Source organism: Acipenser ruthenus, chromosome 12, assembly GCF_902713425.1.
Source record: "Acipenser ruthenus chromosome 12, fAciRut3.2 maternal haplotype, whole genome shotgun sequence".
NCBI classification, from domain to species: domain Eukaryota; kingdom Metazoa; phylum Chordata; class Actinopteri; order Acipenseriformes; family Acipenseridae; genus Acipenser; species Acipenser ruthenus.
In genome coordinates, this window is record NC_081200.1 from 4,769,186 (window position 1) to 4,794,140 (window position 24,955).

General features: G+C 37.7%; 1 protein-coding gene across 1 annotated transcript; it reads right to left on the bottom strand.

Annotated features, from left to right (window-relative positions):
* Positions 1-5,209: 5,209 nt before the first annotated feature.
* LOC117416679 (intraflagellar transport protein 80 homolog) lies at positions 5,210-23,851 on the bottom strand. Its single transcript, XM_034028013.3, has 8 exons — positions 22,161-23,851; positions 21,611-21,685; positions 20,741-20,904; positions 19,161-19,264; positions 13,163-13,252; positions 6,646-6,827; positions 6,124-6,247; positions 5,210-5,562 (listed from the first exon to the last, which is right to left on the bottom strand). Exons 5-8 carry the CDS (start codon positions 13,220-13,222, stop codon positions 5,467-5,469), a joined length of 462 nt encoding a protein of 153 aa, XP_033883904.1. The 5' UTR covers positions 13,223-13,252; positions 19,161-19,264; positions 20,741-20,904; positions 21,611-21,685; positions 22,161-23,851; the 3' UTR covers positions 5,210-5,466.
* Between the last annotated feature and the right edge of the window lie 1,104 nt (positions 23,852-24,955).

Below are 24,955 nucleotides of genomic sequence, written 5' to 3' on the forward strand. Positions count from 1 at the left end.
ACAGATTGCTAAGCAAAAATGCTTAAAATTATAACTGATGGGTAAAGTTATTTAATAATACTATTATCTGTCTTAATGCATTTGTTCACGTCACAAAATGCATAAACAAGTCCAAGATACAGCTACAAAGCCCTGATTCCGGAAACTTAAAAAAGCCAGGAAGAATATGCAATTTCTGCATATTTATTTATTTTTTCCGGGATCCAATATAAGTGGTTATAAACAATCTATAAACCTGTTATTAATTATGCTGTTAACAATTATAGAATATGAATAGAAATAATAAGAGTATTATTACACACGTTTGTCATTGTTTTTGCACTATTGTTTATAATCGCTTGTAATGGACGTAGTCTGTCTGTCTTTTCAGGTCTGTTTGTCTTTCTATACCTGCCTGCCTGCCTGTCTGTCTGTCTGTCTGTCTGTCTGTCTTTATTTGTCTGTCGCACCAATTGTATGGGGTTGCTTCCTTTTTGCAATATAGTTATTATACACTTTTGACATTGTTTTGTTTTTGCTATGGTTTAGAACCACTTATAACCGATCTTTAAACTAAAGTGTTACCGAAAAAGCAACAACAAAACGATCCCAGGGTGAGTTTAAACTAGAAAGTATCATAGTGTAGCTTGTCCGATATATAAACACACACACACACGGTCTCATAAATGATTCTGGCTATTTATAATTAACAGTGGGTGGAGTTTGTAAGGATGTTTTGGGGGAAAAGGTTTGTTATTAAAATAACCAAAAATTAAATGGAGCGGTCAGACCTTATCAGCCTTATAAGCTCACAGAAAGAAAAAAAAAACGGAGACGTAGAAGAGCAATTCAATACGCACTGTAGGCCTACTGAGAGAGGACCAAAGATAAGTCTGCCAGATATATTGAAATAAAGCACAGTTCCCAGAGAGGGCGCTGGCAGGTAGGTAGTCAATTACAATAGAGCTGCATGTCATCCCGTAGTTAATGCTACTGGATGTTTCTCGAAAGGACATGTTCTGCCACAGCAGCTGTTAGGGAGTGTGTATTACAGTACTAGCATTGTTTAGTTATGCTAGTCCAGTTGGGCGTGCGCAGTACATTTCAGCACCAAGGATAGTAGCTTCAATTTAACATCCATAAACTGCTTTCGAAAACAGCCCCGATAGCCTTTATAGTTTCCTAGTTGTCATCAGTACTCAGGGTTAACTAGTACAGAAATCAGTAGTATTTTGCTTAAGTGTTCGGGCTTATTGAATATCATATGAGAACTTACCACAAAGCCGTTAGATCTCAATAGTGACCGAGAATCTGGATTTGAGAATTAGGATGCTTGTTACTGCTTTCCATAAAATAGCACTGCACTGGCTGAAAAACACAACGGTGCAGCTTTTATGGAATAAATCGTCGAGGCATTCCCATATTAACTGATGGCAGGGCAACAATATCAATATAGCATAAAGAGGCAAAGAGGTTAGAACCGTATAAGCAGATATCTGACATGGACATTTATTGAACTAAAATGACCTTCAACATAAATGGAATACTAAAGGTTACTATTATTAATTCATGAATTATTGTTTGTGTGCCCTTTATCTAACACAATAGCTATAAATGCTGTATATCACGTGTGGAATAGCAGACCTACTTAATGTTCTCTAGACACCGTTGCTTATCATCAACAAGCAGAACTGGCCACAGCGTGACAGCGTACTGTTGTAGACATGTTGGAGCTGAGAAATTCTGCAGGATTCTTTGACACGTTTATGAGTCTGGAGCCCTAATGGACAAGGCGACGCATTAGAAAATGCATTAAAACCCACCAAGCAGGCACTATACATTTTAAATTAGAAAAATACACTACTGTCGCTTGCATTCTGTTCAGCTATAGCGTTCATTTAGGATCAGATACAGCAGATAACTAGACTATCACTTAAACTAAATCGGTAGCTTAACTAGGAATTTTAAATTGGATAGTAACTAAATCTTAGTTTAAAGTGCTGGGATTTAAGAAAAGGAGAGCTTGGCTGCATTAGAAGGTTTATTATTTTATATCGTTCACGCTTTATAACCCAGATTCAAAGCAGCAGCGTAACCCGCCAAAGGTGTTGTGTTATTTTAGAGAACGTTTGCACCATTGTGATGTAAGAACCCAGATATCAGAGCGAGCTCCAATTAACACGCTGCAATAAAACGAGGAAAACAGCTTCTACTCGGCCCTACTTCTTTCAGCGCATTACCAAATACGGTATTCTGATGTAAACGATCTGACTGTGTGCTGGTTTGCTACTGTACTACTCAGGATCACCGAGAAAACAACATCAAAAAACCTAAAACCGGAGAATGGTTCATTTCTCAACACATGTATCACTGCATTGTACTTTTCTAATTCTGTACTATCAGACTTGCCAAGCATTGAGGACCTGCGGGGATATAACATGTGAAGAAAACCAGGGATGCTGTGTGTTTGGGAATACCACCAGCCCACAGATCAGATGCTGCAAACAGCCTTTACACACTTTCATTGACAGCGTTGCCTGGATAACGAGGAAATTATCCGGGATTTTAATCCTGTTGCTTTTATTTGCTATGGGTTATTTCGTGCAGAGGATAATTTGCCCAAGACCCCAAAGACACCAGGATAGTCCAGAGGACCCATCTTTATTAAACGGTCACACCACTGCTTCACAGGATTTTCTGATCGACCGATTCCCAGAGCTCGATGCGGGATATTTCATTTCTCCTGTCCTGCAACTACCGGCGTATGAAGAAGTGAAATATCTTCCAACATACGAGGAAACCATGCAGGTGGACAGAGACCGCTCGGACGACGATTTGTTAGTTTCTGCAGAGCTTAATGTGCCGGTACCGGTAGAGAGAAGGGAAGAAAGCTCGAACACTGACAATGCCATCAGAACTTCCTGGAGCACAGTTTAAGTGACATTTTAAAAAAAAAAAAACATAATTTAAAGCACTTACATAAAAAAAGTGCAGTTATGCAATATGTAATGGACACTTGTTTAAGAGATACTGCGGCAAACCTGTTTACAGCTGATGTTTATAAAGACTTTGATCGGTTCTGTATCATTTATTTCAGTGCATAACAGGCATCTTCTTATGTGCAGGTAAACAATATCAAATAAATTATTGAATGCCGTAATGTGCATTGATCTTCTGCACATAATCATTTATTCTTTTAGTCTGACTGCTAAAAATGATTCAGTACGAATTTTATTTTAACGTTTTGTCGTGGGTATATATATATATATATATATATATATATATATATATATATATATATATATATATATATAAATTCAATAATATATATATATATATATTAAATAAAATACAACTTGCATCTATATAGGAACTAATTACCGCTTTCTGTGTGTCCAGTAAATATCTCTAAGGTTATCTGCTGTAGCCACGTGTGCGGAAAAGCTCTTACTATAAACATTTTATCAGATGCATGCTATCCTCACAATTTCTATTTGCCAATGCTGTCTGACATTGTTAAACACTCGTTCAATGGATTTAAAAAAATGATTTATATACAAAAATGAAAAAAGGGTGTAATTCAATAATAGATCTGGAGTACTGCACGCTGCACTGACATTTCTAGTAGAGTACTGGTATAGATTTTTGGTTTCTAGATTGCGGGACAGCTCTGCTTATCAGCTGCAGTTATTCAGCCAGAGCCTGGCTACAGTGACATCTATAGAGCTAGTATTTATTAGAATTTTTAGGCATCAATTGCATATGAACATATTTAAAAAACAAAACAATCAAACACATAATTTAAGATCTGCTAAAAGCTTGGCTTACTGTAGATTTATATCCACTGAATAAAAATAGAAATCTGCTAACTTAAATGCATAGCCTATAGTATTAGTATAACCTAAAGATAAATTATTGTACAGTAAGTGACATAGGTCTGGGAATATTTAAAGAAGATGGCATTCCTGCCAGTCCTCTCACAATAAGCTGGAAACATATTTCACTATTTAAATGCTACAGCTTACTCTAATATTAGTCCATTTAGAATTCGATTTTTATTTTTTAAACATTTTGCTAGCAAAGGCTAAATGCTCCAGAAACAACATTGCCTCAGAATGAGCATGGTTAAGAAGGTTATCAAAATCAATTACAGCTTACAGTTAAAATAGGTTTAACACTAAAAACTAATTGTAATAATTGATATTGTTTTACACTGTGTAAACACAAGCGCTGATCATTGACATAACTGCATACCAAGATTGTGTCCTACCCCAGAAATGCAATGTGATAAATACTATTCTGGGAATTATTCAACAGATTGAAACTTCTGTTTTTATATACAGCCACCATTTAAATACGACCATCTATTGCATTCAACCGTATTTTTCAGTCAAAAATACCAGTCACTAAATCACATATTACTGTTGTAGATACTGTTTTTATAACCATGGTTGTTTTAAACCATTAGATCAATTGAAAAGGGCCTTGAACTTGCATTATTACCTTTGCCAGCTGAATGGAAAAGTTGTAGTGAAAACACCAGTGCCAATATCTTGTTTTTTTCTTTAATAAAAGCATGTTGCCATGTAGGCTACTTACTGTCAGTTTTAGAAATTTCCAGAAGTGTCCTGATGAAGAAGTTTCTGCTTCAGAAGTTTTTGTTGTTACTATCAAAGTGTAAACATCGTTTTTAAAAGAAGGTTGTTTATTTTATTTATTTATTTTAAAAAAAAGTTGAAAAAAATAAAATTACCTCTGAATATTCTGGCTTGAGCCACCAAAACAAACAACCTGATTTTAGCCATTTTTGAACATCTGTGGTCCAACAGGTAGAAAATGAAAAGGGAGGAGTTTGCCTCACCTTTCATCCGTACCGCTTGCATAAGTAGACAGAAATGGGCATTCTGTAATGATTTTGACCTTGAAATGTGCAGACGTGGAACTACTGCTTGTGATTACGGGTTTTTTTTTTCACCCACAATGCATTTTAGAGCAAATAAAAACCGATTATTGTAGAAACTTGCATTAAATTTGTATTAAGATATTTAATGTATTGTAACACAGCAAAATGGGGTTTTATACACAATAATACAAATACATATTATATAAAAAAGATACATAGTATAATCCTACATAACTGCAAATTAAATAATTTACATCTTGGAAATTATATATATATATATATATATATATATATATATATATATATATATATATATATATATATATATATATATATATATATATATGTAAGATTGCAACATTTTAACATAGTGTTCTCAACCTCAATTAGTTCTAATCTGAAATACATACACATGTATACATAGGTTTGGTTTTCCACTGTGGGGAAATTGGCATTCTATTGCAAATTGTCTGTGATTTGCCCACAGGGGAAATATAGACCACACTGGTATTAAGATTGTTATACTGGCATTTTAAATTGAATGGAAGTGTAATTCCAAGTAGTGTGTGAAATGAAGAAGTGCACTATATCATGAAACGAGGAGTAACTCCATCACAGGTTAACATCTTCTGAATATGCTGCTTCTCACTGTTGAAGCTGCTGGAGTGGTCTACTTCCACCTAAAGGAACAACAAGGCAAAGCGTGAATATTCTGTAATACAGTAAAACACATTAAAACATTAAAAAAAAAAAAAAAAAAAAAAAAAAAAAACAGAACCTTGATATACTTTAATACATGCTGAATACAGATGAATTAAGAATTACTACGGTAATTCAATGAACTTAATTATTGCATTGCATTGGTTGTTAATACATAATACTAAAAAATAAATATTTCTGCTGCTAATGAATGGATTTCAAATCAAGACGATATTTCTGAAAACCAGATGATCTACAGGAGTGTTAAGATTCTGATTCCAAATAGCTGAAACAAATCATTCACTTTTATAACTCATGTGACGTCAGAATTATATTATGGTGTTCCTGTCAGACAAAAACAAAACAAAATTAAATAAATAAATAAATAAATAAACAAACAAATAAATGAATGAATAAAAAGATTATCCTAATTCCGAAACAATATGTATTTGACCAGTTAATAACAGTTTAAAATGCAGGACATTCATTGCAGTTGGATATGTATTAATGGATTAAACCTGTTTTTAAATTGAGTTACTTACTTCCCCCGAGTACTGCAAGAATCTTCTGTTGGTTTCTTTTTTGCTGAAATCCTCTAAATATTTCTGCCTGTGAACTAGAACAGTGTCAACATGTGTCTTGTGTTTTACTGCCAGTTCCAGCGCCCTAGGAGAGGAAAAGATGTAAGCTATAACTAGGCCTGCAAATAGTTTCAATCAAACACACCACTTCCTTGCCACAAAAATATTTACTTTCCCTAATTATTAAAAAATGTACAAGACCAAAAAAAAAACATTACTGAATTAAAAATGAATAAAAAAGCTACTTTGTGGTTTATTAACAACATATAGTACTAATGAATGTGTGCATTGCACAATTCCTTAATTCTTAGCCTTTTAAAAGTATCAAACATTTTGAAATAGCTCATTCAGTATTGAACAAATAGAACTGTAAAAGAAAAAAGAAAGACTACTGTTTTACTACCTGTTTGATATCTGGCCATCCCTCTGCATAGTACAACATTGCATGTGGACACATAGCATAAATAAAACAAATATTATTACCTGTCGCAGTTGTAAAGGTTTATATGAACCTGGATTGCTTGGTATACAAGACCTGCTTGCAGAACCCCTTGTACATTTCCACTAAACAGCATCATATGAGCCATTGATGATTCTTTGGATGGGAGATCCTTTACAGAATTGATGTACTGAACTTTGTCAATCTGAGGAAGAAAATTGCATTTCTGCAATTAGTAAAACACTGATCATTACTCATTTACACAATTTTGTTGCCCATTTCTTTTCTCAAAACTAAAGGACACTTTATTGCAGGGCTTGTGTGGTATATAAAAAACGATTCTAAACATACCAGGGTTGGGGTCAATTCTGAATATGTTGGTAAACTCCAATTCAATTCAAGAATTTGAATTTGAATTGAATTGAAAAGATCTTCAGGATACAGAATTGGAATGAAAGGAAATAGAATTTAATTCCATGAAATTCCACTCATTTTAAAAAGGTTGAATGCCACATTTATTTTATACACCACTATAAACAATACTGGTTGCAATAGCATTAATATATACTTTCAAATACTGTATCTTAAGCATGGCTCAAAGCTTTCAAAACTTTGTTTTTTGCATTTTTGTAATGAGATGTTTAACAGCTACAGTAGTCCTTAATAATTTGTTTTTCTTTATTCATCCGTTATTTAATCATTTAGTTTTTCACACCTATGTTGTTACATGCCACTCATTTTTAAAAGTTTTAAAAATGAGTGGCATGTAATAACATAAATAATGGATGAATAAAGAAAATGAATCAATGTCTTAGAACGCCAGCTGTTCTACCAAATCCCTCCCAGTGGCTACTGGAGGCCTCATTCCAACTCTTTACATTATCTATGTTTAAGTAATATTATTAAGGTGGTGTTTTAACTGGGTGATCCACTGTTGTGATTAGTACCAGGTGAGTGTGGTTAAATTGAACAGAGGTTTGCAATTTGATTGGTTTCCACACAGCTTTTGTAGTTGTGTGCTCCCATTGAAGTGCATTGAAACTATTGTATTGCTGAAGTATTGTCTTAGCGCAGTTTAGCAGCTGTTAACCAGTTCCCTTGCAAAGTGAGGGTGCAAGGAGAGGCTGTTGGAGAAAATCCAAACCTAGCAACGCTCTGGAAGACGCCAACTACTAGACCGATCTGTACCCTCCCACTACTACTGCACCTCTCTGTCTCACATGTCCGGCTACGACTGACTCTCACATCCCTGTTCTATCCTCTTGCTCCCGTCCTCTGTCCTCTCTCCCCCGCTGCTCTCCTAACCCCTCTAACCTCATCCCTCTGCCTCTCCCCCCCCTCCCGCTCTCTCCCCTCCCGCACTCTCTCTAGTGCCCTCTGGAACTGCCACTCTTCTGCTAACAAAGCTGATTTTATCTCTGCCTTTGCCTCCCACCTCTCTCGATTTCCTTGCTCTCACTGAAACCTGACTCTCTCCTGATAACACTGTAACTCCTGATGCCCTGTCCTCTCTCCAAGTCCTGTCAAATACTTCGCATCTCACTGGACAGGGAGATGGGACAGGTCTTCGCCTCTCTCCCTCCTTACTCTTTTCTGTCACCTCTGACCTCTCCTCACTCTCTGTGAACACCTTTGAATTTCACACTGTCCAACTAACCTCTCCCTAATTGTACTGTACAGTCCCCCTGGACCTCTCGCTCACTTTCTCGATGAACTCGACTATCTCCTCTCCTTCCTCCCCTCTCTGTCTAACCCAACTGTCCTGTTAGGTGATTTCAATATCCATTTCTCCAACCTCACCCACTCTGTCGGATTCCTTCCTCTCATTCACTCCAACTTCTGTCTCTCACCAGCCCCTCCTACCCACAAAGCTGGCCATCAACTGGACCTCACCTTCTCCAGAGCCTGCTGCCCCTCCACCCTCTCTGTCACCCCTCTGATCACTATTTCATCTTTTTCTGTCTCTCCCCTTGCTCCTTACTCCACCCATCACCACTGTCACCTCTTGCTGTAACCTCCGCTCTCTCCCCCCCTCTTTCCTTGCCTCCACTGCTCTCTCTCACCTCCCCCCTATCGACTCCTTCTCCCAACTCTCTGTAGACTCTGCTACCTCCACTCTCTTCTCCTCCCTCGACTCTCTCTGTCCCCCAACCCTGGCTCTCCTCTGTGCTCCACTCGGCAAGAACCAAACAGCGCTCTGCTGAAAAGAAATGGAAGAGAACCAAACTCCCTGCTGCCCTAGACCTCTACCACTCCCTCCTCTCTCCCTTCTCTTAAGAACATAAGAATATAAGAACATAAGAAAGTTTACAAACGAGAGGAGGCCATTCGGCCCATCTTGCTCGTTTGGTTGTTGATCCCAGAATCTCATCAAGCAGCTTCTTGAAGGATCCCAGGGTGTCAGCTTCAACAACATGACTTGGGAGTTGGTTCCAGACCCTCACAATTCTCTGTGTAAAAAAGTGCCTCCTATTTTCTGTTCTGAATGCCCCTTTATCTAATCTCCATTTATGACCCCTGGTCATTGTTTCTTTTTTCAGGTCGAAAAAGTCTCCTGGGTTGACATTGTCTATACTCTCTCCTCTGCAAAACGCTCCTATTTCCAATCCTCCACTAATAACCCCCGGAAACTATTCTCTACCTTCTTCTACCTTCTCCTCCCTCCTCTATCTCCTCCGACGAATTTGCCTCTTCTTCTCTAAAATCTCTGATATTTAGTATCTCTGATACTCTTTAATACCTCTTCCTCCCTCCCACCCCCTCCCGCTCCAACCCCAACACCAACACCCTCTGTCTCCCCTACTAACTCACCTTCCTTCTCCTCCTTCTCTCCCCTCCCAGACTCTGACCTCTTCTCTCTCCTCCAGGGCCACAAACCCATCATTTGCGCTCTGGACCCCCTCCCAACTCACACTTTCAAGCTGCTGCTCCTGCTCTACTCCCCTTCATCTCCTCCCTTCTCAACGCCTCTCTCCTCTATGGCCTCTTTCCCTCTGGCTTCAAACAAGCCTATCTCTCCCCCCTCCTCAAAAAACCTAACCTCGACCCCACCTCCCTCCAGAACTACCGTCCTGTCTCCCTCTTAGCATTCCTCTCTAAAACCCTCAAGCAGGCAGTACACCGCCAGCTCTCTGCTTTCCTGTCTAACCACTCTCTGCTCGACCCTCTCCAATCTGGTTTCCGTTCTGCTCAATCCACTGAAACTGCTCTCCTGTCTGACACTAACTTGCTAAACTCTGCCCGTGCTGCCTCTCTCTTCTCTGTCCTAATTCTCCTTGATCTCTCTGCTGCCATTGACACTGTCGATCACTCTATTCTCCTATCCTCTCTTGCTGACCTGGGAATCTCTGGCACTGCTCTGACCTGGTTCTCCTCCTACCTCTCCGACCACACCTACCAGGTAACCTGGCGCGGCTCAACCTCCACACCTCATCCTCTCTCAACAGAAGGCTCCCAAGGATCTGTCTTGGGTCCTCTCCTGTGCCTCCTCATCGCATCCTATGGTTTTTCATACCATTTCTATGCCGATGATGCACAGATCTTCCTCTCCTCCCCCCCTTCTGACCTCACCATCCCCTCCCGTATCTCTACCTGTCTGTCTGCTATCTTTTTTTTTTTTTTTATTTCTTAGCAGACGCCATCTCCTCCTGGATGCACTCGCATCACCTCAAACTCAACCTCTCTAAATCTGACCTCCTTTTCTTCCCCCTCCTCTGATCTCTCTATCTCCATTCCTCTGGAATCTACCACGCTCTCTCCCTCCTCCTCAGCCAAGTACCTTGGAGTAACCCTGGACCCCTGCCTCTCCTACTACCAGCACATCTCCACTCTAGTACTAGAACCGCCATGCGTGTCAGTTTGACCCATTTTGGATTTAAAATGTTAATTACTCTTCCACTGTAAATCATATGTGTATGTCCGTTTTTGACTTTTCCTAAATTTATGAATTAAATATCCTGATGGCGTTTGACAGCCAGAATCACAAAAATGATTAAGTTATAAACAGTTCTACCTAGAACCGCCACGTGGGTCAATGTGTCTTTTTTTTTTAATATAACGTAAGACACGCCTCCTCCTCCTAGCACACGGTTTTTTCTTTATTTCAAGCCTTTCTTTGTTTGTAGACTGACTACGAGACAGAGATTGCTATGATTGTGGATTTGTCAAGATGCCAACTCAGTGAAAGCCTAGTTGCTTTATTTTTCAATGTACCTGGGAGACAACAATCCTCAGTTTAGTTCCACTAATGCAACTGGGAATATATCAGAAGGAAATATTTAATCTTGAAAGTAGTCATTTTGATTGGAATATGGCAAGCTGCACTAAGATGCATACAGCAAACTGAAATGACAGATAGGATAACAACTTATGTGCCTAATATGAAACGTATGTTATATATTCTTTTTTTATGTTACTTTTAGAAACAAAAAAAAAACATTTCGGTTTTACAGGTTTGTATGTACCAGTTTACACAATAATGTTCAATCGAACTGCGTCTATGTTTACAACCCAGCTCCTGGATGCAGGCACAGTCAGCTGGCAGACGCGTACGCTCCTCCACAGAGTACAATGCAGCCGTCATACCGGAAGTAGTGTAACATTTTCTTTTTATGTAGTATTAGAAACAATGATTTAGGTACACGGGTATATGTACACATTTACACCTGTACATGGGTATATGTACATACCCGTTTCTTTGGAAATGTTTATTATATTTTTTCACTGTTTGTAGTCGTGCTGCATATGCGCTCAATACGGTGTTTCTGCGATGCAAATGTTAGATATGATGTTCATGAATAAAACTTTTCAGTTGTATCTGATAGTATGTCTTTCATTTTCATAACGAAGGAGTTTAAAAATGTATGGGTCAAAGTGATCCACGTGGCGGTTCTATGTTATTTGAAAATACAGTGGTTCTAATGCTAGCACGCACCTGCCGATTCTTCCTGAGCAACATACGAAGAATCTGACACTTCCTCACCAACTACTCCACGCAACTCCTCGTCCAGGCCCTGGTACTCTCCTGCCTAGACTACTGCAACTCCCTCCTGGCTCGCCTCCTTGCGTCCGCCACCTGTCCTCTCCAGCTCATCCTGAACTCCACTGCTCGCCTGGTGTTCTCTCTGCCTTGCTTCTCCCATGCTACTCCACTGCTCCGCTCACTCCACTGGCTCCCGATCACCGCTCGCATCCAGTTCAAGACTCTTGTACTCGCCTACTGATGACCAGACTGCACCCAGCTACCTCCAGACCCTCATCTCTCCCTACACCCCCACCCGACCTCTCCGCTCTGCCTGCAGTAGAAGATTAGCTGTACCTCCTCTACGCTCCCCTGCCTCCAGAGCCCACTCCTTCTCCGCCCTTGCCCCGCAGTGGTGGAACGACCTTCCTACGGATGTCAGGACTGCCCAGTCACTGACCACCTTCCGGCACCTCCTCAAGGACATGCCTCTACAAACAACACCTGTAAAACTCAACTCTTCTCTTCTGGACAATATAGCACTCTGCGTTTAATGCACTTGCACTTATCTGCTCCATATTTTCCTGTATTTAATCCTGCACTTAATCAAATCTGTAGTATTTTGTATTTCACTTGCACTAGTATCTAACCCTGACATAACTATCAACACTGTTATTGCTCTTGAATTGCCCCGATGCTAAATCGTACTGTGTTTTGTATTTGCTCTTATTAGGACTGAAGTCATTGTATTTTGTATCTTGCTCTTAATTGTACTGCAATTCTTGATATGTATTTTATTTTATATACAACTGTAAGGTCGCCCTGGGTAAGGGCGTCTGCTAAGAAATAAATAATAAAAGGAGACAATTTTCAATGTTGATAATTAATAACCAATTGTAAAAATAAAGCTTTTGAATTATTTTATTTAACGATATAATAACAAAAATCTAAAAATTCTACTCACTTTGAATGTAGACTAATAAACTTTCTTATTCAAGAACACTGAGTCAGTTTTGGTACCTATACCTGTTTCATTCTAAAAGCAGTACAACAGTTCAGCGTTTTAATCAATGTCAGAAGCAATTGTCCAAGAATTTTGTGTCTCAATCATAGGTGCCTAACTTTGTTAAAAAGTGGGCGGCAAACGGAAGGACTAACTGCCGAGCATAGTGAGGCAAATGCATTTATTTATTTATTTATTTATTTATTTATCTTTTACAAAATAAGAAGCTCTAAGAAACCAAGCAAACAGTTTTAGTAAATTGCAAACCTACAAAACTGGGCAGGTGTTTCAGCATAAAATGTTCAATGTGTACTTGCCCCCATTTTTATTTTTTGGCATTTCTACACGAATCATAGGAATGGAACTGGGTGAGGCCATTTTGACTTTTACACCCATGCGTACTGTACATCCTGAAAGTGGAAACACATTAAAAGAACACCATGTTGCATTTAGGCCCTTGTACAGGGTGCATTGAATCGTGATTTGTTAGAGAAACACAATTATCAACCTGTGACACAAACCACTGCACTGCAATATTAACACTAGGGGCAGCAAAGAACACAAATCAGAAGATCAATAATTAAAAGTGTTTTCATACCTCTCCAATTACTGTATAAGCAACCTCTGCAGTTGTCAGTTCTTTATTGGCTATTGCCATTGCAGAAAGGCGGGCCCACAATGTTTGTTCCTGCAAAGAAAGAAACAGAATACAAAAAAATCAATCAATTACCAGTTACAAAAAACAAACTAATCCATATTGACTGAACAGTTTTACTCTATAAGAAGCTCCTCTGTTAATAGGACATGTGACCAACAATTCAAAACAACCCACAAAAACATATCATGTTTAAAAAACAAATCTAAAGGAGTTGTTTTATTAAGGAGGAGATTAAATAAAATACAATAACGGCATGAGTGACTTACATGTTTGCGTTTATGTTGTCATTAGGCATTTCATTTAATGGTTTGTTTTATCAATATTGTTTGTAACTCAGTGGAAAATTGGACAAATGCCACTGTTTTGTTTACATTCTACCACAATAAAAAAAACATGGAGGAATTCTAAAAACACACAACTATAAAAAATATATAGCTCTATATATTCCAACAGGAAACTTCACTGCAGAATCATATAGCTCAATCCAGGCGGTTGTCATGCTGATGCGCTGGGGAGACTGCACTGTGGTTGATCCCCGGAGCCAGCATCACAGCCGCTGTGTGTGCTGATGCGCTAGGGAGGCAAAATAAACTGATCCCTGGCGAGAGCCGAGTTCAAATCAGCATGAAGTTTTAACATCTACTCTCGTGTAATGGAAATCTTGATTACATAAACAAACCATTATGTACTTATATTCGCAACAGCTGAGGAGGAGAAGAATTTTAATAGTCTGTCACACAAACTTCTTTACAAACTACTGGTACTTATTGTTACATAAAATCCATTTACACGACACATCCAGTCCAGCAGCTATGCCCAAGTAATATAGATACCATTAACATTTACACTCATAAAAACATTATTAAAAGGGACAAGACCATCATTACACTGGCGTCTGTCAGATGGGGGTCTATTACTCCGTCTGAATGTTGTAGTTTGGAATTATTAGTGTCTCACTTAAGGGCACACAGTGCTCCAAATTAGAAGCAATGATGCTCTAACATATGCAAAACAGCTGGAGCATCTTGGATTCCTTATTACAAATCCACAAAACAAAGTGTGATTGAAGGAGACGGGAACTTGTATTAAACAGTACATTAATTAAGAGCAGACTATGACCCTTGGCATGCATAAATAAATAAACAAATAAATAAATAAATAAATAAATAAATGTGCCTGCTCAAGGTTTCATCATTTTACATAAACAGTGATTTATTTTTAACCCCAAATGACACATACAACCAAAATATTGATGTAATCAGTAAATACAATGCGAGTCATGACCTCTGGCACACTGTAAAAGGTAACATGCTTCAACATTTAGTCACACAACTCTTGTGTACATGCTACAGTAATTACTGACAGATTTTTGCAATAAACAGGTTTGTCATAATTTTCTCATGACACACATTTAAAACTGGCTTAGTCACCACACATAAATTTATGTTCCTGTATGTTTAGACATGGGCAGGGCATTTACCAGAAATAGAGGGGTCATTTACGGAAAATGGTGACTGATACAGATTTCTCGTTAATGATTTATTAAACCTCAACAGAAACTTTTTTTTTCAAAAGTTAAAATACATTTTAGCACAGCCTCTGAAATGACTTGGCCTTTTTATTGCAGAATTTGTATATGAAGTGTTGGGTGAACAGTTTTTATTTTTCTTCTATTAAAGCATTGCCAGTGTGGTCTTATATACATATTAAATGTTGATTTATCCATTTGTGACATTTTACACATTTAGGCATTCTTAAAATGTTGTTTTTCAATTTTTTAGTCTGTATAAAAAATATACTAAAATCATATGATTTAAATTCTTAGCAAGCTCAAATGAATTGTGATTGTCAACAGCTATGTCTCAAACCTTTAGTGGACAGAGGACTTTAATATCCAGGACATCCAGGACCTGTCTGCAGAAGGAGTCCTTTACCAATAATGCCTGGCTTCTATGTGGTTTAGTGTTATGTACTTCTGTCCATACTTCACATATGACCCAAGCTGGATTCAAACTGAAGCTTCCTTGTTTTACTTTTTATATCATAAGTTGTAAACCCTAAATTAAGGGGAATATGGTATAATATTAACCTAAATTCCTTTAGGTTTATTGCTGAATGTAAAAACACATTGTTGCAAGTGACACATCGTTTAAAGACAAATGTAAAAATGTCATAATTTCTTCCAGTTTCTACCCCATTATTTCCATAATCCATAGTCTTTTATTTTATATATATATATATATATATATATATATATATATATATATATATATATATATATATATATATATACACAGACGTGCTCAAATTTGTTGGTACCCTTACAGCTCATTGAAATAATGCTTCATTCCTACTGAAAAGTGATTAAATTAAAAGCTATTTTATCATGTATACTTGCATGCCTTTGGTATGTCATAGAATAAAGCAAAGAAGCTGTGAATTGCTTATTCTACAAATATATTCTAAAATGGCCTGGACACATTTGTTGGTACCCCTTAGAAAAGATAATAAATAATTGGATTATAGTGATATTTCAAACTAATTAGTTTCTTTAATTAGTATCACACATGTCTCCAATCTTGTAATCAGTCATTCAGCCTATTTAAATGGAGAAAAGTAGTCACTGTGCTGTTTGGTATCATTGTGTGCACCACACTGAACATGGACCAGAGAAAGCAAAGGAGAGAGTTGTCTGAGGAGATCAGAATAAAATAATAGACAAGCATGGTAAAGGTAAAGGCTACAAGACCATCTCCAAGCAGCTGGACAAGGCACCCATCAAACCTGAGACAGCTGGAGCAGTTTGCTCAGGAAGAGTGGGCCAAACTACCTGTTAACAGGTGCAGAAGTCTCATTGAGAGCTACAGAAAACGTTTGATTGCAGTGATTGCCTCTAAAGGTTGTGCAACAAAATATTAGGTTTGCGGTCCCATCATTTTTGTCCATGCCATTTTCATTTGTTTTATTATTTACAATATTATGTTGAATAAAAAATCAAAAGCAAAGTCTGATTTCTATTAAATATGGAATAAACAATGGTGGATGCCAATTACTTTTGTCAGTTCAAGTTATTTCAGAGAAAATTGTGCATTCTTCGTTTTTTGTGGAGGGGTACCAACAAATTTTAGCACGTCTGTATATATATATATATATATATATATATATATATATATATATATATATATATATATATACACACACACACACACACACACACACACACACACACACACACACACATATATATATATATATATATATATATATATATATATATATATATATATAGATATATACACACACATATATATATATAACGACTACACACACACACTTTTCTATTTTAGTTCATCACATCCGGTTGACTTTTTAAAACTCAGAAGTTTCAAAATCACCCCTGCGGTCTCAACAGCGCTCTTTGAAACATGTCTAATCTCTAAATACATCTGAAACGACAGTTTGCAACCATGAATCCATCCCCCTGCAACACTCTGCCCCTAGAGCAGAGGTTTTCAAACTGTTGAGCAACAAGGTTATTAGGGGGGCGCCAATACCTGACTGGAAAACACATTTTTCCGACTTCCTGGCGATTGTAAAAGCTCTGCGGTAAATGGCAGACTTGGTGGGCCTCCCAGGGTGATTGACTCAATAAACTACCCAAGCAGGGATCATGTTTAATCTGACCAATCCCCACCCACAGAGGTTGTGTCGTTTCAGACCTACCGTAGCTCAGCGACTATCGCCCAGCCCTCCATTTGAAAGTGCAGCGGCGGCGTGTTTTAATATCAAATACATTTTGTTCACAAATAAAATCAAATAAAAAAAAATAACTAGGATTTAAATACACCTGCAGTTTATAATTGAAGGGGGTCTTAGCTTTTTGTTTAATTTACGGGGTTTGCTTTGTGTAGAATGTAGAAAACACAAACGAGGGTACAACATTTCAATCTTTTATGAAAAGATTACTATTCGTAATTGCATTAACATTAATAAGGACTAGTCACTTATTAAAATGTTGCGCCCTCGTTCTCTCGTTCTTTATTCCACTTTTAAATGTGAAAGTAAGGACTTTGGGGATTTAAAAGCTCATTTAGTTGTTTCACAGTAAATTAAAATTATTTTATTACTATTATTATTGTAGTATTGTTAACAGTATACCCATGGCCGTAACTAGCTATGAGGACACCGAGGTCACCGAGGTCGTGTCCTCCTCGGTTGTTTTTTTGCATTATCAATGCTGATGCTCAAGTAAAAATTCTGGTGAAGCACAAAAGACTCAATTTTCTCTATTGGTTTGCCGTGTAACATAGATTTGGAGGTTGAATAGTAAAAACCAAGCAGTCATATAAATACTGCCAGCTATAGCTTGAAACCTAAGTTTGACCTTGGTAGAATGTCAGCTCGGGTTACGACGCGGAGTATACCTTTTATTTTGCAAACAAAACCAAATAGAAATTTCAATGACCATAGATTAAAAGCACTAAGGGCACTACTACTAGTAAAACCAGACCGTGACATAAACAAAAAAGGTATACTGTAATAACAATAGTGTAATAATAATAGTACAATCAGTTTAATTTACAAGGGTTGGCTGTGAAACAATTAAATTGGCTTTTAAATCATCCATGTCCTTACTTTCCCACTTAAATGTGGAATTGAATAACTTTTATGTTTCTGTATTTCATAATGTTTTGCTGTGTCCCACCACTAGCTAGCAGGGGGGTTGTGTTGGTTGCCAGTCTGTCCGTGTTCACCAATCTTGGACATGCATTTGTAGCCCTAAATGCTGCTGGGAGACTGGAGTCTCAATGGCATGCCCGGAATTGGTGAAGGCAGATGGAGGGCATGGTTTAATGCAAAGAGATAAACAGGAGGGCATGCTTGAGCGCAGTTAGAGAGCGAGTGAGTGACAGAGGCTGTCTCGGTGAGAGCGAGAGGTAGACTGGAATTTAGGACAGAGAGGTTTTTATTATTTTGTTTTGCTTTGGCGTGATTCTTAATTGTTTATTTGACCTGTGCTAATAAACTGCTGAATTCAAGCACAAAGCTGCTGCCTATGTGGAGCCTGCTTTCATTTTACATGCATGACCCCTTGGTAAACTATTGCAGCTGCTCCTCCAATCCGCGGTACAAATAGGGGACAAAGCGAAGTAATTTGTTCCTTTGTTTATGGTTAAGAAATGACCCGGAAGGACCCGTATTGTGTCACTAATTGTTGCTATTTGTTATTATTAGTAGATGGCTAACACGTTCCGGAGCTGTTGCCAGAGGCCAGCACTAACCTGGACATCACTGCACCTGTATCACGATAAACTGTATTTGCCCCACGAGCAAAATTGCTGTGTATTGCCTGGGATTATTGTTTTGGTCACCAGACCTGGATTATAAATTAAATCTATTTTCTGATTGGATTATCACTGTCAGTCTCCTCCTTGCGCACCGCATCACTCCTACACCTGTACCCTGCGAACCACTTTGCCACAATATTCTAAAGGCAATTTTAAATAACCTCACACATTTTGGTGTAAAGACCTAGATAAAACTGACTTGTAGGTTGCCCCTTTTAGGTTCTAAAAAGTGATCTACTTTTTACCTGTTTTCCAAAATGAAACTAATTATATATAAGCATTGGATAAAAAGCGAATCCTTTTCAAACACAAGAGAAACCCAGCAGCAATAGAATTACATTTATCACACAATTAAAGTCTTATTTTGTTGCCCCATGAGATTCAAGGTAATTTAGGAAAAAAACAATATTCTTGGAAAGAAAAGCTGGCATTTCCCACATATTAAAGCACTTTGGAAATAAACCCCATGCAGATTATAAAGGCTGAGAGCTCCCCCCCCCCCCCCCCCCCGCCTTTTCTTAATGCTTAACCGACATAATACATACAATAATATTTCAGAAATTAAAATAAAATGAGCTAAATAATCTTACCAATTTTGATGATCTTTGGCTCCTTTCCAAATAATCTTACTGAGGTGATGTACAGTCTCGATTTTTATCAATGATTGGTCCAAAGCAACTTCCATTTACTCCATCTACAATGATACAAGTATTTAGTGAAGACATTCATAGGACTTCTCCCATTACAACAATGCATACATGTGATTGGTTATGCTCATAGAATGTTTTAAGAGGAGTCCTGGTTTTCAGAGTTCAGAACTCCCCTTGTTTATGTATACAATTGAAATAACCAGGTGCTATGAATTTGACTGTCTTGAATATATGCCTGTTACTGGGGTCATGCATCCCCAGTGTGTATAAAAACCAGATTTGAATATAGGTGTTAAAACCAACCTTTAAAAGAGTCTTCAGTTGAAACACATTACCATCCAGAGTAAAGGGACAGAGTGTATTGTAATGGATGGAAGTACAAGTCACAGTTATTTTATTATTAAATTGTGTATTAGGAAAAGGATGGATGAGTAATACACAAGAATGTCATGTACATTAAAAAGAATGATGCTTTCTTAGCATATGTTTACACTATTGCACAGAATGCTAATCATGGGGAAAACAGTTAAGAAATTTACCACTGCAGTAGAAATATACTTAATCAATACAACAAGCCTATACACAATCTTTTTTTTTTCCTCGAATAACCTTCATTAAACGTGCAGAATAACACGAAAAGCTGTTATTCAATTTAGTCTAGGTTAAAAACTGTTAATTATGCTTCCAACAGTGATTTGACGACCTTATTGTTTATTTAGCGTGAATGAAATGTTTTTAAAGGTTAAGTCAATGAGCACTTTGATTACCAAACAGCTATGGCTTGCTTCTCTTGCAATTCAAAATGACAGAGTTAAAGAAGTGTGTCTGCAGCAGCTAGTCAAGTTACTCAATATTCTTATTAGTCTGGTTTACCAGCTTAAGAGGCTGTTATTGTCAGAACAGGAGTGAGCAGGCAGGCTGCAAACAAAGTTTGGGGTCAAATTACAGAAAAGGCTTAAGTGCAGCTTACACAAAAGGGTATGTTTAATCTTTAGTTTTAGTTTATTTTGCACCATGCTGTATTTAATGTGGAAAAAAACTTACATAAAATAGAACAGAGAGCAAAAATCTGGCAAAATACCACAGCCATATACTTCAATGAAGAAAAATATGCAACTCACAGAAGCAGTACACGTTTGTATTTCCAGTGTGCTGGTGTTTTTTCTTTTTTTTTAAGTAGAATTCTCAAATAAAAAGTAAAACGAATTCAGAGACTATCTAAACCAAGAGCTGTGGATGTTTCATAGACAAGGGTTTCTGCTCAACGCTTTGGGTTTGAAGTAAACATTTTAAAGAAAACAGTCTTTATGTTTCCTATTTTCTTATAATACTGTCTGTTTAAAAACAGCACCAGTACAAAGATGCCCTCCCCTCCTTGTTCAGCTTCCTGTTGAAAAATACAGATTCCAAATGAGTATGTCTACCTTATAAAATGATGTGTAAACTGACACTGGAATTGAATTGTATTACTATCAACCAAAAACAGACAGAGAAATGCCAGATCATGATTTTCAAATTACCTTTCTCATCAGCTTTATCTCGAATTGCAACAGTATCATTGCTAAGAGAGACAGTCTGGGCATTCATAATATCGGTTCTCATTCCTGGAAACTTGGGAGTGGAAATGAGGCGTCCTTCACATGAAAACAAATAGATGCCTGCTCAGTCTACTAGCAGAAAGTGTCTGGGAAAATTAGAAATCACAAGCAAATTAGCAATTTGGACTTTCATACCGAGAAAAGTATTATGGCTATATTATATGATCAAGCGCACACAGATGAACACTGGATACCGTGAACACAACCCATAAAGGCCCACAAGGACTAGGGATTAATCTGAGGTTTATCACCTCATTTACAATAAAAACATACAATTCTGTTCAATTGATTTTCTAATATATAGCATGCAATGTGCTCTGCGTGAATTATTTATAGTCCAAAAACGGGCATTGAATTGAATTGTAAAGGTGTAAATTACACGTCTGAATCAAGGAGTTACTTTCCTTATGCAAAGCACTGCATTTGTTCAGCAACAAAGCACAATTTGAAAAAGTATAATCCGTCCAGTCATTACGCCATTGGATTTGCAAATGAGATCCAGTTTTAAAAAAAAAAAATAATGGAAAAAAGGGTACTCACTCTAGCTTTGCATAAGAAAAAGATATCCAACTCTAGATCTTTAAATCTTTCAACACTATAAACTTATGATATTTGCTGAATAGGAAAGAAACCTAGATATGATCACTTTTCCATATGTTAATCAGGCGTCCAAAGATTTTGCTGCTTATTACAGGAAGTGTCACAAAACTTGGCCATGTAGGAGAAAAAAAGTCACTCTAGACAGGCAAGGCTAAATAGTATATGAAAACTGGCACAATGAGCTTATTTTACCTTTCTGCTTGCAGGATCAAGCTAACAGTTCCCTCTTTCAGATCAAAAATCATTGGATTGTTCCAGTTCTTAGCACTGTAATAAAGAAAGTTTTAAAGTACAAAATACTGTAGTGTTTCTGAAAAAAGTAAAGATGTATATCAATATTTAAAACCAAATTTGGTCAAGCTAATAAGAAGTAAGAATACAAAGCCCATATATACATATAACATAGTTAAGTGTTTGAGGTCTCAGATCATTCACTCAAGATGTCAACAATCACAGTTTATTAACCATGTGGTATAGGCAATTTTGTTTAATTGGGTCATTGTGTTTCCCATGGCTTGTGCCACAAGTAAAATTCAGGACTCTATGTAGGCTAGATAAGCCACAGAATGTGTGAATAGACATTCAAAATATCATCACTAAAAATAAGAAATGATACAAACAAATGTGAAGGAAAACTCTTTATAATGTAATAACTAACGTCAAACATAAATAGAAAAATAATAATAAAAAGTATGGTATAATACATTTCTTGTATTAGCTGTGTAATGTATAATTTTCTTACCTGTATACAATAGCATTGCAGTGAGGCTGCAACTACCAGATGGCTGTGGGACAACGAAGCCTTAAATCACATTCCGCACCTAATAGGGCCAAATAAAAAATAAAAACTATTAAATAAACACTACCCTCCAACAATATACAATGAAAACAGTGACATTTACGTACACATGCACACAATTTATATATATATTTATACACACAGTGCCTTGCAAAAGTATTCAGACACCTGACCAATTCTCTCATATTACTGAATTACAAATGGTACATTGAAATTTTGTTCTGTTTGGTATTTTATTTTAAAACACTGAAACTCAAAATCAATTATTGTAAGGTGACATTGGTGTTATGTTGGGAAATATTTTTAAGAAAATTAAAAAATGAAATATCTTGCTTGCATAAGTATTCAACCCCTGTGCTGTGGAAGCTCCCAGTTTACACTGATGAAAGAAATTGCCCTAACGAGGACACAATTACCTTACCATTGGCCTCCACCTGTGAACCATTAAAGTTGCTGTCACATTTTCTGGATAGAAAAATAAAAACCCCACTGTTGAAGGATCATTGGTCAGGCTGTGAATCTGAAGGAAAATGAAGACCAAAGAGCATTCTACAGAAGTTAGAGATAAAGTAATACAAATGCACAGATTAGGGAAAGGGTACAAAATAATATCCAAGTGTTTGGATATCCCAGTGAGCACAGTTGGATCAATAATCAGGAAGTGGAAGCTGCATCACACCACCCAGGCACTGCCAAGAAAAAGGTCGTCCCTCAAAACTCAGCGCTCAAACAAGAAGGAGACTTGTGAGAGAAGCCACAGAGAGGCCAACAATCACTTTGAAGGAGCTACAGAGTTCAGTGGCTGGGAGTGGAGTAATGGTGCACCAGTCAACCATATCAAGAGCTCTGCATAACACTGGTCTGTATGGGAGGGTGGCACGAAAGAAGCCGTTACTCAAAAAGTACCATCTGAAAGCACGTCTGGAGTTTGCCAGAAAGCATGAGAGTGACCCAGCTGCGATGTGGGAAAAGGTTTTGTGGTCAGATGAGACCAAGATAGAGCTTTTTGGCCAAAACTCAAAGCGCTATGTGTGGCGCAAACCTAACACTGCCCATGCCTCAAGACACACCATCCCTACAGTGAAGTATGGTGGTGGCAGCATCATACTGTGGGGATGCTTCTCATCAGCAAGGACTGGGCACCTTGTTAAAATTGAAGGAAGAATGGATGGAGCAAAATACAGGGAAATACTGCAAGAGAACCTGCTTCAGTCCGCTAAAAAAACTGAAGCTTGGGAGGAAATTCACCTTTCAGCAGGACAATGATCCCAAGCTCAAGGCCAAAGCAACATTGGAGTGGCTCAATAACAAAAAGGTGAATGTCCTACAGTGGCCCAGTCAAAGTCCTGATCTCAATCCCATTGAGAATCTGTGGCACTATTTGAAAATTGAGGTCCAACCAACCTGAACAACCTGGAGCAAATCTGCCAAGAAGAATGGGCCAAAATCACTCCAACACTGTGTGCAAAGCTGGTACATACTTACCCCAAAAGACTTAAAGCTGTTATTGCAGCGAAAGGTGGCTCTACCAAATATTAATGTGTGGGGGTTGAATATTTATGCAAGCAAGATATTTCAGTTTTTAATTTTTCTTACAAATATTTCCCAACATAACACCAATGTCACCTTACAATAATTGATTTTGAGTTTCAGTGTTTTAAAATAAAATATCAAACAGAACAAAATTTCAATGTACCATTTGTAATTCAGTAATATGAGAGAATTGGTCAGGGGTCTGAATACTTTTGCAAGGCACTGTATATATATATATATATATATATATATATATATATATATATTTATACACATACATACAGTACTGTGCAAAAGTTTTAGGCAGGTGTGAAAAAATGCTGTAAAGTAAGAATGCTTTCAAAAATAGACATGTTAATAGTTTATATTTATCAATTAACAAAATGCAAAGTGAGTGAACAGAAGAAAAATCTACATCAAATCAATATTTGGTGTGACCACCCTTTGCCTTCAAAACAGTATCAATTCTTCTAGGTACACTTGCACACAGTTTTTGAAGGAACTCAGCAGGTAGGTTGGCCCAAACATCTTGGAGAACTAACCACAGTTCTTCTGTGGATTTAGGCAGCCTCAGTTGCTTCTCTCTCTTCATGTAATCCCAGACAGACTCGATGATGTTGAGATCAGGGCTCTGTGGGAGCCATACCATCACTTCCAGGATTCCTTGTTCTTCTTTATGCTGAAGATAGTTCTTAATGACTTTCGCTGTATGTTTGGGGTCGTTGTCATGCTGCAGAATAAATTTGGGGCCAATCACATGCCTCCCTGATGGTATTGCATGATGGATAAGTATCTGCCTGTACTTCTCAGCATTGAGGAGACCATTAATTCTGACCAAATCCCCAACTCCATTTGCAGAAATGCAGCCCCAAACTTGCAAGGAACCTCCACCATGCTTCACTGTTGCCTGCAGACACTCATTCGTGTACTGCTCTCCAGCCCTTCGGCGAACAAACTGCCTTCTGCTACAGCCAAATATTTCAAATTTTGACTCATCAGTCCAGAGCACCTGCTGCCATTTTTCTGCACCCCAGTTCCTGTGTTTTCGTGCATAGTTGAGTCGCTTGGCCTTGTTTCCACGTCGGAGGTATGGCTTTTTGGCTGCAAGTCTTCCATGAAGGCCACTTCTGACCAGACTTCTCCGGACAGTAGATGGGTGTACCAGGGTCCCACTGTTTTCTGCCAATTCTGAGCTGATGGCACTG

Coding starts and splice junctions, on each gene's coding strand:
- LOC117416679 (XM_034028013.3), bottom strand. CDS start 13,222: ATGGCAATAGCCAATAAAGAACTGACAACTGCAGAGGTTGCTTATACA. Junction 6,828..13,162: donor CTTATACAGTAATTGGAGAG/GTATGAAAACAC, acceptor TACTAATTGCAG/AAATGCAATTTTCTTCCTCA. Junction 5,563..6,123: donor TCTTGCAGTACTCGGGGGAA/GTAAGTAACTCA, acceptor TTGTTCCTTTAG/GTGGAAGTAGACCACTCCAG.